Here is a 17,289-nt window from a genome sequence, read left to right as displayed (position 1 = left end):
GGGAGCATGAGGGGGATTCCTGAACATGAGTCCCTAAGGAGTAGTTCCCATGTTTGTGCATGATATCAGTAAAAAATGTTTGTGATACCCCACAAATAAATGTAAGTGTACTGACAAGGTAGATAATATATACTCATATATAATACAACATCATAAAATATGTGTTGAAATGAGAATTTTAAATTTTTCGTGAGGATTCATTTAGTTCTATTTAAGAAACTCTTATATTTTGTATTGCCCTGGTAGACTCTTTGGCTGAATCCCTGGCATCCCCCTGCCCTAAGGAGTCACCTCATAGAAGAAAGTGTGTGCCTCGAAAAATGACGATGTGCATTGTGGAATCATAAGTGGGAATATTCTTAGAAGGGATTTGAAGGTTTATTGTTGGGAAGCTAGGGGAGACCAGCAAGCCTGATTAGTCCTAGGGGTGGGGGCAAGGAGGGGGCAGCTATGAAGAAATAAAGGAAAAGATGCAAAACAGATACTAGTGAACAGAAAGACTAGTCAGGAAAAGCCAGGTGGCTCTGTTCAAGAGTGGAGGATTGCAAAATCCAGACTGCTGGAAAAAGCAGGTAGTGATATGACAGCTGGTCTTATCCCCGCTTACTTGGGCTCCAGGAAGCAGGTACACTGTCCTATGCACCACTGCAATGCAGCACCTAGGAGAGTGCCTGGCGCATGGAGCGCCTCAATAAGCATTTGTTGAATGAAGGAATGAAAAAAAGAAAGAAAGAATGAGTGAGTGAATGAATGAATGAATGAATGAATGAATGAACCAGTTAACAGTGCAGGACTTCCAAGCATGGCTTCCAGCCCTGGCTCTGACTGTACTCATTGTGTGATCTTTAGTAAATCACATTCTATCTCTGGCCCTCAGTGTTCCCATCAGTAGTACTAGGAGTTAAACTAGATCTCTGCTTTTCTAGAACTTTCTAGATTTTGGTGACTATGTACTCTGGCCTAGAAGGGAAGCAAATGCCTCTGAGCCTTCCACTAAACCAAATCCTTGTGTTCAAACCAGAACCCCTTAGGAAAAACCCACGGGCACTGACTCAGAGCCTATTAGTTCTTCCCTAACAAAGTGATTTTATACATATATCTCATTCTGGTTATCTGCTTCCCCAGCCCATAGTGGCTTGGAAGTAGCCAACTAATGAAAGAGTGAAGACAATGCTGGAGTCAGGCCCACAGAGAGTAGTGAGCAGTAACTACTCACAGCAAATGATAAGGAAACACAGATGGGGACTCACATTGTGTGAGCCTGACAAGTGCCGGGTTCAGAACTAGTCCCATTAGGCTATTTTCTCAAGTAATTCTAATGACGTGAGGACATAGTACTCCTAGTTTTCAGTTGAAATTCATGTTCAGAGGGGTTAAGTATTTAAGCCAATGGCCATAAACTGGTCACTGGAGAATTCATCGCACAGCACTAAATATTGCAGGCACTGGAGCAGAGCTGCTCAATGCTGGCTATCATTTGGAGCCACCTCAAGAACTTATTTTTTAAAGCCCTGATGCCTAAGCACCATCTCTAGATATTCTAAATTCATCTCCGGTAGAGTCTACACATCAGTGTTTTTTGAAAGTTCCCCAGGTGATTCGAACCTGCAAAAACGAACCTGCCTTCTGTGGGAATTCATGCACTCATGAGCTGGGTCACTTTGAACAAATTACTTAATGATTTTGAACCTCAGTATCTTCAGCTGAAAAATGAGGATAGATGATGGCTTCAACCTGATTAGGATGTTGTTAGGATTATACTCAATGCTCATGTGGCATGCTCAACCAAGTGTCTGGCATACAGGAAATGCTTAATAATGGTTAGTTGTTACTAACCTAGGAACAGTCTTTCTATAATCAAAATGAAGACTCAGCATCAATAAGAAAAATGTTTAATCATTGAAGTATTAAGAAGATGGAGATAAATCACATCAACACTGAGTTGCAAGGTACCTGGAATCACCTACTTTTACCTACCCTCTCTCCCACTGATCAGTTTGAGCCTTAAGTCAATCGGATAACACAGAGTTGGATTTTGAGACGTGTCCCCCAAAATAGAATGAATAATAGGTTGTTATTTCATGTGACAGGTCACATTTGACCAGAAAATTCCTAGGGGCATTCTATTCCACCCTCTCTTCACCATCGTAAGATAGATGAGGCTGTTTCTGAATTCACTCAGAGATACTTACCACAGAATAAAAGCAGAGGCGGTTTCTTACGCTATTGTGAGTTTCAGGTAATAGGCCAGCCCATTTTTCCTCCTCTGTTCTGAGGAGTCAGAGGAAAGGTAAGACTCATCTGCCCTGGAGGTAGCTGGCAGTGGATTCAGTGCCAGTATGTGAAATATTTCAGATCAGCCCCACCCACGCTGGCACTTTAAAAAATAAATCACTGGTTTCCCATTGATCCAGATTTGTACACAGCTATTTCTACCTAAGCTGTGTCTCCAGACACAATTTTGCACTAGTCGAAATGAATATAACCTCGATGACTTGTGAATTGAGTAAGAAAATTGGAAATGGCTCTAAAAGCAAATCAAGTGTACTCTGCCATTTTTGCAGGCAAAAACAGTGACTCATGAGCAAAATGAACATTGGCTTCAACTATGTGCAGGAGAGAAAACTACCTGTGGAGAGGAAAGGTGGGCAGGGAGGATGTAACAAAGAAAATTATAATGTAAACAGCAACATCCCCGCCTTAGACATGCATACAATTTTAAAGTTTAAAACTTAACCTCATGTCAATTGCCTCCCCCCACCACCTCCTGCAAAAGGCACCAATATGGAGATTCTTTAGAATTTTCATTCACCAACTGAGAAAAAATATATATGCTCTGGTCTTTCCAGTGTTTGCACAATAAAAGAGCACTTCCCAAAATAAACCGTGAAATGTTTGCATACATTTTGGACTACTGTGAAATACTAAAATCAAAATGGACTCCTTGTAGCATATTTTTCATATTCATCAGTATGCACATATAAATAAACTAAGAATCAAGTCTCATTACAGGGATAGTGGGACAGAACATTTGAAATTAAGATCTTCCTAGAAAATCTAGCCTATACTGATTCCATGATGACATCCTAAAACATTTTATTTTGGGGCCGGGCGCGGTGGCCTGTAATCCCAGCACTTTGGGAGGCCGAGACGGGCGGATCACGAGGTCAGGAGATCGAGACCATCCTGGCGAACACAGTGAAACCCCGTCTCTACTAAAAAATACAAAAAACTAGCCAGGCGAGGTGGCGGCCGCCTGTAGTCCCAGTTACTCGGGAGGCTGAGGCAGGAAAATGGCGTAAACCCGGGAGGCGGAGTTTGCAGTGAGCTGAGATCCGGTCACTGCACTCCAGCCTGTGCGACAGAGTGAGACTCCATCTCAAAAAAAAAAAAAAAAAAAAATTTATTTTGGTAAGGAAAGTGTCAAGCATGTTTTTTTCTGCAATCCTCTTAGACGCCTCATCCATTTTGTAGATGAGGAAATTGCCTAAGGTCACACACCTAAATAGATAGCCAAGTAGGGATTAAATATAGTCAGCTGGCGGAAGAGACCAAACATGGGTTCTCAGGAGACTTAGTTGAAAAGGAGAATATCTCATCACATTGTCCTTGTTCAGTTATCTACTACTTCCATTGGATTATATGTTTCCTAAGTGTGGAAACCTCATTTTATCATGTTTATCTTTATGTTCCAAATGCCTAGCTCAGTAACTATCTGACACCTAGGACATAATTCAAAATAAATAATGAATGTGTGAATAAATACACAATTATAAGAGTAAGTGGCTCATATGCAATTTAAAAACTCTTTTATCATTTTATTTTATTTTTATTTATAATCGACACATAGTAATTGTATGTATTTATGAGGTACAGTGTGATGTTTCAATGCATATGTACGTTGTATAATGATCAAGTCAAGGTTGTTAGCATATTCATCACTTTAAACATTTATCATTTCTTTGTTGTAACATTCAATATCCTCTCTTCTAGCTATCTTGAAATATATAATACCTGATAATACCTGATTGTTAGCTACAGTCACCCTACTGCAGTGGTCCTCAATCTTTCTGGCACCAGGGACCAGTTTCATGGAAGACAATTTTCCCATGGACCAGTGGGTGGGGGGTGGTTTCAGGATGATTCAAACACATTACATTTATTGTGCACTTTATTTCTATTATTATTAGATTGTAATAATGAAATAATTATACAATTTACCATAATGTAGAATCAGCGGGAGCCCTGAGCTTGTTTTCCTGCAACTACTGGGTCCCATCTGGGGTGATGGGAGACAGTGACAGATCATCAGGCATTAGATTCTCATAAGGAGCATGTAACCTAGATCCCTCACATGTGCAGTTTACAACAGGCTTCGTGCTCCTGTGAGAATCTAATGCTGCAGCTGATCTCACAGGAGGCAGAGCTCAGGCTGTAATGAGAATGACGGGGAGCAGCTGTAAATACAGATGAAGCTTCCCTTGCTTGCCTGCCACTCACCTTCTGCTATGCAGCCCAGTTTCTAACAGGCCACAGACTGGTACCGGTCCGTGGCCCGGGGGTTGAGGACCCTTGCCCTAATGTGTAATAGAATGCCAAACTCATTTTTCCTGTCTAGCTGTAACTTTGTACCCATCGTATGCAATTTGATGGAAAAAACACAGAGCACTGATGGGGCCCTAGAAGGGGGGACAGAAATTGTTAAGTATAGTTTGTGACATGTTGAGGCTTAAGCATCATGAACTATCCATATATATATATAAAATATATATATATATCACATATATATCATGTATATATGATATTTCATGATACTCAAGCTCAACGTGTCACAAACTATACTTAACAATTTCTGTCCCCCCCCTTCTGGGTGGGGAGGAGAGACAGAGATCCATATATATATATATGTACACACACACACATATATATACACACACACATGTATACACACACACACACACACACACACACATATATATATATATTTGGAAAGTCCCCATTCAGGCATATGATTCAGGATATAGACTCAGGCTGGAGGGTTGCAAGAAGGTTAGGGAATGTTAATTGGGAATGAGATGGGGGTTGCTAAGAAACAACTGCAAAGAAGACTATGGAAACACAATGCTAATGCTCACAGATATTCAAATAAAGAGCCATCCCCTTCTACTACAGATGTTTGGTGTCCAGACCAGCATGCTCCTACAGAAATACAATGCACCACGTTAAAATGACACTTGCATTTCAAATTTTCTAATAGTCATATTTAAAAGGTAACTTTATTACTCCACATATATTCAAAATAGTATTATTTCAACATGTAATCAATGTAAAAATTATTGATGAACTATTTTACATTCCTTTTTTCATACTGAATCTTCAAAATCCAGTAGGTGTTTTATGCTTATGGCTTGTCTTTATTCGGTCGCTTTTCAAGTGCTCAGTTGCTCAATAGCCACATGTGCTAATGGCTATTGCATTGGACAGAGCGGACTAGAACATGCATAGACTGCTTGCTAAGCTATGTCAAATATGCAATAAAAAACTACTACTGCTGCTCATTCTTCTGTAAATGATTAACATAAAGGAGGAAAAACTGAATATCCCAGCATGCCAACATTTTACATACGTCATCTCATAACTCCCCAGACCACCCACGGAAGTAAATGTGCTTATGTTATTTACCGGAGATAGAACTGAGCCTCAAAGAGGTTGGGTGACTTGCCCAAAACATGCAGCAGTATTTATACATCCAGTATATGTAACCAGGTTGATGTGCCTCCAAATTATTTGCTCTATTAAAATTTCAGACTTTCTATGGTTAAAAAAAAAAAAAATCACAAACAACCTAATCAGAGGTGACTCAAGCTTGGCATCAGCTAAAGTCTTTTTATTCTCATTTATTTTTGTATGAGAGCATTGAAACCGAGACATGCAAGGATCTGAGCCAAGCCCCCCAAGGAGATCACTTCAGATCCTTGATTCTTTGAAACACTCATTGAAGTAAGATACCTGGGGCTGCTTCTTTTTCCCCAGAACTAATTAAAGTCTCGGAGCTAAGTCTTCTTTATATGTAAAATAGAAACAATTCTCTCTGCCCCACCTACCTTCAGCTTTTTTTTTTTAATGAAGATCAAATAAGAGAAGGATGGGAAAACATTTCTTTTCAACCAGCTTTTATGATTTTCATTACCAAGACTTTTAGCCTAAAATTGAGTTTCTGGATCAGAGATTTATTTCTTTGTAAGCTATGAGTGCCTCTGTCCGATGAGTCATGCTGTGACTCAGCAGTGGAGGCAAGCTAGAGAAACTCAGATGTCTTATTTTGACTTTGGGGATGCATGCAGAAAACTCTGAGAGTGAAGGGTATTTCAGGAAAGAATTATTTCAAGTAACGAGCCCTCTCTTCTCCTCAGGGCCTGTCAGCAAACTGGTGGAATTACCGGCACTTTCAACATCACGTAAAGCCGAACATCTACCCCAAAGACCCGGATATTGACATGGGCCCACTTTTTCTGCTCGGAGATTCACAGCCTGTCAAGGTACACTTAGAAATCTTGAGCACTGGGGAAATGTTCCTGGAAGTGGTTCCTGGAAAGGCTTACAGCCTTGCCTTGGAAAAATCAAGCCAGAAATTCTGGCTTCACACACAATCTGAGAACATTTCTCCTTCTTTTAGGCTCAAAATATAGATTTGAAATAACTGAATCTGGGGCTGTAAGAATACGAGGGCATTTAGAGTCGTAACCTTTAAGTCTATGACCTTAAAGATCATCCAGTCCAACCTCCCACAGCAGGAAATATGGGAATCCACATTACTCTGTTTGAGCAATCTCAGTGACAGATGGGTCCCTGCCCAGTGCCTGTCATTTTCTCTGAGGCAATACAAGCCAGTGTTAGATCATGGAACCAGATGACTGAGGTTGCAATGACCGTCTGAGGTTTAAACAGGGCGTGGAGAAACATTCACTGAGAGAATATAGGTCAATATATTCAATAAGCACTAGGTCACGTACATTCACGTACCTAGTTATCTCAACTAATTCTAGCCCAGTTAGAAGACTTTACACTGTTATATTTCCTTCATGTCCATTTTGGTGCATTTATACATGAACTACAGCCCAAATGCCATGGAAGAGAGCTAGAGGTCTCACCTTTAATTTGAGCTTCTTAAACAACAGAAAAAGTGGGGGGAAGTCATCTTCAGAATTTCTCAGTTAATGATTACTTGTTAAAACTTCAACTTGAAACCATCATGTAAAGGACAACATCAATTACCAAGATTTTTAGGAGGGAGTCTTTCTTTTTTTTTTTTTTTTTTTTGAGACAGAGTTTCGCTCTGTCACCCAGGCTGGAGTACAGTGGCACAATCTCGGCTCACTGCAAGCTCCACCTCCTGAGTTCATGCCATTCTCCTACCTCAGCCTCCCGAGTAACTGGGACTACAGGTGCCCGCCACCACTCCCAGCTAATTTTTTATATTCTTTTTTAGTAGAGGTGAGATTTCACCGTGTTAGCCAGGATGGTCTTGATCTCCTGACCTTGTGATCCGCCCGCCTCAGCCTCTCAAAGTGAGGAGGGAGTCTTTCTTAAGCAAAGGAGGTATAAGGATAACCAAAGAAAAGTGCCTCCCTTCAAGTGAAGTACCTGAGAGTCAGGTACTTGGGAAGAGGTTGCTATCTCCTAGAAAAACTAGGAGTTTTATAAAAATAAAACGGTGTAGCCTCCTCAGTTGTTGCCTGTCTGGTCCATTAACCAAAAATTGTGCAACTTTTTGAAAGTAGTTTTTTTCATATTTGGGAGACTCACACTTTTCCCTAGCTGAAAGAGCAAACAAGGTCTCTTGCTTTGAAAAAATTCTTGGTGATGTGATCACAAATCAGTTGCTTTTGACAATGATTCCGCAAACACATTGGACTTCCCTGATGTTTGTGGATTTCTATGATCATCATTAGAATTGTAAAGTATTCATTTCTCCAATTGTCCCCTCATATCTCCCCTTCCTCCTACAGAGCAAGGGAGTTTGTCTCAGGGAAGTTCGTGAAGCAGCTTGAGTTCAGACATGCCTTCTGTAGAGCTATTTTCAGTACACAGGCTACCTCTTCACAAACAATAGAGGTTACTCTCCAAGTTCTCAAGCTGCTCCTGGGATATCCCTAAAACCTTAGAGTTCTATGTAATATAATTTCAAAGCTACTGCACAAGACGTTATTTAAAATTATTTATTTAAACTCTAAAATTCAGTACTTTCACATCAAAAGCATTTCTAATCAGCCCTGGGCTTTTCCTTTCTTCCTTCTTTACTGTCTGCCTTTCTAACACTTTATTCAAATGTTAAGTTTCTTCAGCAAGCATTTATTAATACTTCTATGTCCTGTGCTTATATCCTGGAAGACAGAATCCTACTTTGAGGTGATACTCACAATCTGTCCATTATGGTTTGTTCACTCCCACACACTTCCAACTAGTCCGTTTACCATGTTTCCTGCTACTAAAATGTTTAAAGGTTTAGGAATAACTGCAAATAGCTATTACTACCTTATCACTATGATATTTCTTATAATTTTGGACAATAAGAGAAGGAAGGACCAACTACACAATCCAAATACAAGAAATCTATACATAGGAGGAAAGATATCAAAGGAAAGGAGAAAGCAAGAGTCAAACACTGCCCAGAGTTTTAACTGAATGAACATAGGCAAAAATACAGAGTGAGTGTGAATTATCATTTATTCATTAATTCCTTTAATAAACATTTATTGAGTGTCTGCTAGATACTAGAGATAGAACCATTACTTCTATCCTCCTTTCAAAGCGTTTGCTGCCTTTGTGCCCTGAATATATGCCAGATTAAGGAGACTCCTAGAAAATGAATCAAATTCTCAGTAGTGAATGTAATATTATAATTATATTATTATATAGTAATTATATAATGTATAATAAGTATTATATGTACTATCATCATGGGCTAAAATAATAAATGATAGTGTGACTTCCATGATGAGAACATAAAAGAAGAAAGATGAGACAGATAGGAGGGGCCATGACTATATATTTTATCGTATTACCATTTAGTATCTTTTGGATGAATGAATTTAAAAGAAAATTCTTGACTGTGATGAATCAATCACACATCTGTTGGATGAATGAATGAATATGGAGCAGAATCCTAAATGCCATAGTTGAAGAAGCACAAGAAAAACTCAGAAATGTCCCATTTCAGTGAGCATTCCACCTCACATAAAGAGAAAAAAAATTCAAAATGATTCCCACAGGAACAAAAAAATGATACGATTCCCACAGTCCAGTGGAATATTCCATTTGTGATAGAATTACCCACATATAATGAAAGCAAGACGACGCCACAATATTTCTTCCTCCCATCCTGGTTCTGGTTCTTCTAGTGCCTCAGACTTGAAAGCTAATGAACACTGATCAGATGGCTCTTTCCATAATGATTTTAGACACACACACACACAAGCATGCGCACACACACACATACACACACACACATACACATGCATCCTTGAGTGTGATGACCAGAAGTATGGTCTCTTATTTTTGTTTTATTCTCTCTCCATTCAGTACGGCAAGAAGAAAATCAAATACATCAACTATGAAAAGCAGCACCTGTACTTCTACATGGGTGAGTCTCCCAGAGCCACATTCCTTATATCCCATTTCCTTGAAGCAAGTACTTGTCAAGGCAGAAGTCATAATTGGAATGCTCTCACAGAGACCAGCCCACGTCCTATTGCTATTGAGCAAAGCAGCATGTCTTATTTCAGACTCCCTGGGGTGGAAAGCTGCAAAGGGAGATGGAAAAATAAACAGCCTTTTTAAACAGCACCTCGTCACTCTGAGAGTTGGATGGGGAGGGAGGGAGATACCCAATGAGGGAGGGAAGCCAGGCTCCCAGTCAAGGGACCTGCATCTAGGACTGTCATTCTGGAAAGACCAAACATCTATCAAGAGAAAAGAATAATGGTGTTTGGGTAGGGAGGAAGTAGAGATGGGGAGATAAATCTGAAGCATAGACAGTGTGACACCAGAAATGGAGAGGCCGGGGAACAAAGGGCACCTGCAGTGCTCTTGTGTGAAGAAAGCTGTCTGCTCCCATGACCTGCATATAGCTGTGGGAAGGCATGAGACATATATATCTGAGTGTGGGCATGTGGGTCAAGTTTGAAGGAAAATACAGGTAGCTGCGTAAATCTGATACCAGTAAAAGAACATTATAAGCAAAGACTGCTCTTAACCAATATCAAACTCATAGCAGCTCACAAAAAAAGCTTTCAAGAAACCCCCAAATCTGCCCAACTAAAACATGTATCTGGGGAATAAACCAAAATCAGGGAAAGAACCAAACATTTCCTGTAGTCCAGTTGTTCTCAACCAGAGCAATTTTGCCTCCCAGGGGCAATGTCAAAAGACATTTTTTTGGTTATCGCAACAGAGGAGGAGGGAAGGTATTGGCAGTCAGTGGATAGAAGCCAGGGATGCTGCTAAACATTCTGCGATGCAAAGGAAGCCCCTCATAAAAATAATCATCTCACCCAAATTGTCAGCAGTGCTGGGCTTGAGAAACATAGTTGCGATGATCTGACTTGCCCACATGTAGGCCACAAATGGCCACCCCTATCATGTCAGAGGAAGATAGCAGGGGGCAAATTTTTTGAAGTGTGAGGTCGACCATCACTGCTGGATCCTCTACAGTGGGAATTCAGCCTTCCCCATCCTGCACTCGTCACCTGCCCCGCTGCTCTTGCAAAACCTAAAAGAGGAATGAGGACATTGGTGCCCCATTTTTAAAAGGTAGCTGATTCCCAGCCTGACTAGATGTGTGTCTGCAAAAGAAAACCCTGTTGGAGTTTCTTCTCTGAACTCTCCTGAGAAACATGTGTTTCCCTCCCCTGTCTGAAGTGGGACAATATGCCCTTACCTTATGAGAAATGAGGGAATGGTGTGAATTCACTGCAAAATGCCCACTTCACAAACCACCCTACCACCACCAAGAGCTGCTTTATTGTGGCCTTTCCCAGCAAATGCTAGCTTAACATCTCGGGTACAAATGAGTCGTACTCAAACTGTCAAAAAGAAACAAAACCAGACAGTTGTTAAAGGCAGCAAGACAAATCCTATTCAGGCTATCGCACTAGGGGAGAGAGATTTCACCATAAACCGAGCTTAATTCTCCTGACGCAAAAGTGAGAGAGAGGCTTTTTAAATGCTGGAGCATGCTAAAGGAAAAGTACTGAAAGACACTGGGAGATGGGGTGGGGGTGGAGGAGCTGGTTGGTAAGATTTGTCCAGACTGTCTGTGTCTGCTAACTGGTACTTATTAAAGGTAGGCTCCTATCCTCCCAAACAGACTGACGGATAAGAGCCCCATCCTTCTTGATGACTACATTTCAAAGGGATTGTTACCAGGCCCTTGAGAAATACATTTCTGGAGTGTAGAAGCTACATCTCAAAAGAAGACACAAAGGATTTATAATTGTCAGTGTCCTAAAGTAAATGCTCTATAAAAAGGGGTGTCAGGTGCCTATAGTCAGACACTGGCCAGAATAAACAGTAAATTATTTTGGCAGCCCTGAGCTTTCTCAGGTAAAAACTTCAAGGATGCTGGGATTATCCCAGAGAGATAGCCTTGAGCTTTGAGGAACTATGCTAGCGTTCGTTCAAGTTTCTTCGTGTGGAGAGTGGATGAAATCATTTGTGCTGAGAGTCTGCAATTCTCGTAGGCCAAGGATGAGGCCTAGTTGAGAAGAGGGCTCAAAGGATCCTAACCAAAGTTTGACCAGGCAGACAGCCTTTGTCAAAAGCCAGAGGATCTCCTTAAGGATCCTCTGTGCCTGGGAAGCCTCAGTGATGCTGGGGGAAAGGCAGGTAAATAACTCTGACCAGGAAACGAGTATACCTTCTTCATCTCTGACACCTCAACACACTATAATGGGGCTAAATCCCAAAGATCCAGGGAGACTGAAGGACTCCAAGGAACTTGAAAACACTTGAAAGCTGGTAGCAGAAGCTGTTCAGGGATGCCTTCCTCAAAAATGACTCAAATCTCCCAAGCTTTCCTAGCTTCTTTGAGGCAGCTTGAACCTGGAGCTACTGATCTAATTCTTAGCCCCGTCTTTTAGACTTGAAATGTCCATTGCAGTCCAGGATGGGGCTGTGGATCTCCACTTGCATCTTTCCTTGGGGCCAGCATTCCAGGAATGCTGCATTAAGGAGATAGACTCCTGCTCACTTGCACTGGGGTCACATTTTTAAATTAATACATTTACTGGATTTATTAAATAAATGTATTAAGTACGTTATAAAAATACAACACAGTAATCACAAAACAGATTGTGGATCATCCTAATACCAAAAACAGGGAGAGACAGAACAACAAAATGAGATTTTAGGCCAGTACCCCTGATGAACATCAATGCGAAAAATCCTTACTAAAATACTGGCAAACCAAATCCAGCAGCACATCAAAAAGCTTATTCACCACAATTAAGTTGGAATTCAAGGCTGGTTCAACATACACAAATAAATAAATGTAATCCATCACATAAGCAGAACCAATGACAAAAACCACATGACTGTCTCAATTGATGCAGAAAAGGTCTTCAGTAAAATTCAACACCCCTTTATGCTAAAAAAAACTCTCAATAATCTAGGTATTAATGGAAAGTATCTCAAAATAATAAGAGATATTAACGACAAACACACAGCCAATATCATACTGAATGGGCAAAAGCTGGAAGCATTCCCTTTGAAAACTGGCACAAGACAACCTCTCTCACCACTCCTATTTAACATAGTATTGGAAGTTTCTGGCCAGGGCATTCAAGCAAGAGAAAGAAATAAAGCATATTCAAATAGGAACAGAGGAAGTCAAATTGTCTCTGTTTGCAGATGACATGATTGTATATTTAGAAAACCCCATCATCTCAGCCCAAAATCTCCTTAAACTGATAAGCAACTTCAGCAAAGTCTCAGGATACAAAATCAATATACAAAAACCACAAGCATTCCTATACACCAATAATAGACAAACAGAAAGCCAAATCATGAGTGAACTCTCATTCACAACTGTTACAAAGATAAGAAAATACCTAGGAATACAACTTACAAGGAACATAAAGGATCATTTCAAGTAGAACTACAAAGCACTGCTCAAGGAAATAAAGAAGGACACAAACAAATGTAAAAATATACCATGCTCAAGAATAGGAAGAATCAATATCATAAAAATGGCCATATTGCCCAAAGTAATGTGTAGATTCAATGCTATCCCCATCAAGGTACCATTGACTTTCTTTACAGAATTAGAAAAAACTACTTTAAATTTCATACGGAACCAAAAAAAAAAGCCCATATAGCCAAGACAATCCTAAGCAAAAAGAACAAAACTGAAGGTATCATGCTACCTGACTTCAAACTATACTACAAGTATACCAAACTATACTACAGTAACCAAAACAGCGTGGTACTGGTACCAAAACAGATATATAGACCAATGGAACAGAATAGAGGCCTAAGAAATAATGCCACACATCTACAACCTTCTGATCTTTGACAAACCTGACAAAAACAAGCAGTGGGGAAAGGATTCCCTATTTGATAAATGGTGTTGGGAAAACTGACTAGTCATATGCAGAAAACTGAAACTAGACCCCTTCCTTATACCTTATAAAAAATTAACTCAAGATGGACTAAAGACTTAAACATAAGACCTAAAACCATAAATACCCTAGAGGAAAACCTAGGCAAAACAATTCAGGACATAGGCATGGGCAAAGACTTCATGACTAAAACACCAAAAGCTATGGCAACAAAAGCCAAAATAGACAAATGGGATCTAATTAAACTAAAGAGCATCTGCAGAGCAAAAGAAACTATCATCAGAGTGAACAGGCAACCTACAGAATGGGAGAAAATTTATTTAATCTAGCCATCTGACAAGGGGCTAATATCCAGAATCTATAAGGAACTTAAACAAATTTACAAGAAAAAAACAAGCAACCCCATCAAAAAGTGGGCAAAGGATATGAACAGACACTTCTCAAAAGAAGACATTTATGCAGCCAACAAACATATGAAAAAAAACTCATAATCACTGGTCATTAGAGAAATGTAAATGAAAACCACAATATGATACCATCTCATGCCAGTTAGAATGGTGATCATTAAAAAGGCAGGAAAAAACAGATGCTGGAGAGGATGTGGAGAAATAGAAATGCTTTTATACTGTTGGTGGGAGTGTAAATTAGCTCAATCATTGTGGAAGACAGTGTGGTGATTCCTCAAGGATGTAGAACCAGAAATACCATTTGACCCAGCAATCCCATTACTGGGGATATACCCAAAGGATTATAAATCATTCTGCTATAAAGACACATGCACACATATGTTTATTGCAACACTATTCAAAATAGCAAAGACTTGGAACCAACCCAAATGCCCATTAATGTTAGACTGAATAAAGAAAATGTGGCACATATATACCATGGAAAGCTATGCAGTCATAAAAATGGATGAGTTCATGTCCTTTGCAGGGACATGGATGAAGCGGGAAACCATCATTCTCAGCAAACTAACACAGGAACAGAAAACCAAACACCGCATGTTCTCACTCATAAGTGGGAGTTAAACAATGAGAACACACGGACACAGGAAGGGGAACATCACACACCAGGGGCTGTTGGTGGGTTGGGGGTTAGAGGAGGGATAACATTAGGAGAACAACCTAATGTAGATAGATGATGGGTTGATGGGTGCAGCAAACCACCAAGGCACGTGTAGACCTATGTAACAAACCTGCACCTTCTGCACATGTATTCCAGAACTTAAAGTATAATAAAAAAAAAAAGGATGCTGGAAAATATTTAGAGAAATGGGAAGATGGTCAGGATATGCTTTATTTTTAAAGGTAGTGTACCAAACAGTACTATAGGTAGCATAATAGCAATTTTTAGAACATATATTAATATATCTATATTCAAAATGTTTATGGTAATATTTGGGTAGTAAGATTACAGGTGATTTTCCTCTTTTTACTTTTATTTTAGTTTCAAGGGTACATGTGCACGTTTGTTATACAGATAAATTGTGTGTCTCAGGAGGCATCACTACTCACAATAGCTAAGACACGGAATCAGCCTAAAGGCACATCAATAGTAGACTGCTTAGATAAAATGTGGTACGTATACACCATGGAATACTACACATCCATTCAAAAGAATAAGATAATGTCCTTTGCAGCAATATGGATGGAGATGGAGGCCATTATCCTAGGTGAACTAACGCAGGAACAGAAAACCCAACACTGCATGTTCTCACTTCTACGTGGGAGCTAAACATTAAATACACATGAACACATTCTGTTTATTTATTCAGCATCATTTTTTGTTCTATTTCAGTTGGGCTCCCACTGCTTATGCCAGTATATTTCAACCTGCAATCTATGCAAGTGATGTACCTTCGAAGATATTGGGTGGTGAGTAATGTGGCTCATTCTCTGAAACTAGACCAAGTAGAAGAGGGAAAATGAAAATGCTGTGTCCTCTCCAGATATAGCTTCCTTGAATAACAAGGCATAAGATTCAGCCAGAACGTGAAGGGACCCCAAGCCAATGAAGCAGAAATGAAATCATGTTCAGGGTGTATAACTTTCAAGTGCTTTTCTCTGCAGGACATCGCCTGGGTTAGCAGCTTTTACATCCGATATTTCATCACATTTGGCCCATACTATGGAATCTTTGGGACTGTGTTGCTCATCTATTTGGTCAAGTAAGAATACTATTTTATTTCGGTAATCCAAATGATCCTCGTCAGATCCTTCCCCATCAGAGCTATTTGTCATCAGTTTTAAAACAGATTAGATTATGACATCATGCCCCATTTCTTGCAGCTGAGGTGTTTTTAAGCAAATGTGAAAAAAATTAGTTCAAATAGTTGAATAAGACGAGCCCTTTGCAAAAAATTTTGCCCAATCCCCATTTTTACCCACGTCCTGGATTCTTAAAGGAAGCATTTCAATTGAATCCTAAATCCTTAAAACTGTAATCTAGGTAGACATAGTAATCCCTACCAAAGAATGACAGGGAAGGAATTTTTTTTTAAGTTATTTTATGACTAGAGGTTTTCCCAATGCATTTTTTGTTTGAATAGTCCTCCCAATTTTCCAATGTAATCCTCCCTCATTCTGTTGTCAAGTTATTCTAAGTCCTAAATAATTATAAGAATAATGATAGCTACTATGCATCAGACACTTTGTTAAAGGCTTTACATGCTTTATCTTATTTGATGTAATCCTCACACAATGCTGCAGTGTAGATAGTATCATGCTCATTTTTCTGCTAAAGGAACTGAAGTTTAAGGAGATTAAATCATAGGCCCAAGGGCATATAAGAGCAAGTAAGAGCCAAGGCCAGTGCCGAAACAGAACTTGAATCCAGCTCTTATCTGACGACAAAGCCCAGGCTGTCAACCAGTTTGCATGTGCCCTTAAATTTCCCTAGTGGTTTTGATCTTTGCACTAGAGCTACAGAAAACTTTAGAGGTTCTGCTCCCATACATTTGGCAGTCATGTGGCTGAATGCTTAGTATGTCATCTCTTGATATAAAGGTCTTTCAGAGAAGAAAAAGAAAGATCACCATTTTACTGGAAACTTTGAGTCTCTTTCATTTCCTCCAGTGCTCAACCAGCTCTACCAGGGGTTATGCAAGCCCAGTGCTTGCTACTGAAACACCCTAAACAGTCATCACTTCCTCCTTTTATTCCTCCAAAAGGTTTCTTGAAAGTCCTTGGATTGCATATGTTACCCAGATGAGCCACATACCAATGAGAATGAGCACAGAGGAGAACCGAGACTGGCTCAGCACTCAGGTAATGATGGAGTTCCTCGGGGAGAATCTTTCTAACCACACTGATTTAGAACCCGGTCCCTCCCTTGACACACGGGGATTATGGGGATTACAATTCAAGATGAGATTTGAGTGCAGACACAGGCAAACTGTATCAATGGACAATTTGATGGGAAGAGGGCTAGGAAATGGGTGCTAGTTGACAGTTGGGGAAGAAATTATAGGGGTGTGGAGAATGTTCCCAGTCCACCTTTGGGTGGGGCCACAGAACCCATCAAGTCATGAGTCATGCATGGGTCCAAGTGGGGACAGTCTGAAAAACATCTCAAAAAATTAATCTTAGGTTCTATAATAGTGATGTTATCGACACGCACAATTGGGAAAGTCACAAATCCTGTCATCTCTGGCCGCATGACTCCTGAGCAG

At 40.0% G+C, this 17,289-nt stretch overlaps 1 protein-coding gene across 3 annotated transcripts in view; it reads left to right on the top strand.

Annotated features, from left to right (window-relative positions):
* LOC102145943 (fatty acid desaturase 2-like protein FADS2B) overlaps positions 1-17,289 on the top strand; it is a 58,154-nt gene that overhangs the window by 36,318 nt on the left and 4,547 nt on the right. For all 3 annotated transcript variants that reach the window (XM_074013601.1, XM_045371855.2, XM_005577877.4), the window contains 5 exons: positions 6,414-6,539; positions 9,583-9,643; positions 15,417-15,493; positions 15,689-15,786; positions 16,789-16,885. In XM_074013601.1, the coding sequence (XP_073869702.1) occupies positions 6,414-6,539; positions 9,583-9,643; positions 15,417-15,493; positions 15,689-15,786; positions 16,789-16,885 (459 nt within the window). The remainder of the gene's footprint in view (positions 1-6,413; positions 6,540-9,582; positions 9,644-15,416; positions 15,494-15,688; positions 15,787-16,788; positions 16,886-17,289) is intronic.

Source organism: Macaca fascicularis, chromosome 14 (genome assembly GCF_037993035.2).
Source record: "Macaca fascicularis isolate 582-1 chromosome 14, T2T-MFA8v1.1".
NCBI classification, from domain to species: domain Eukaryota; kingdom Metazoa; phylum Chordata; class Mammalia; order Primates; family Cercopithecidae; genus Macaca; species Macaca fascicularis.
The sequence above is the reverse complement of the archived record's forward strand: the minus strand, read 5'-3'. Positions and strand labels throughout refer to the sequence as shown.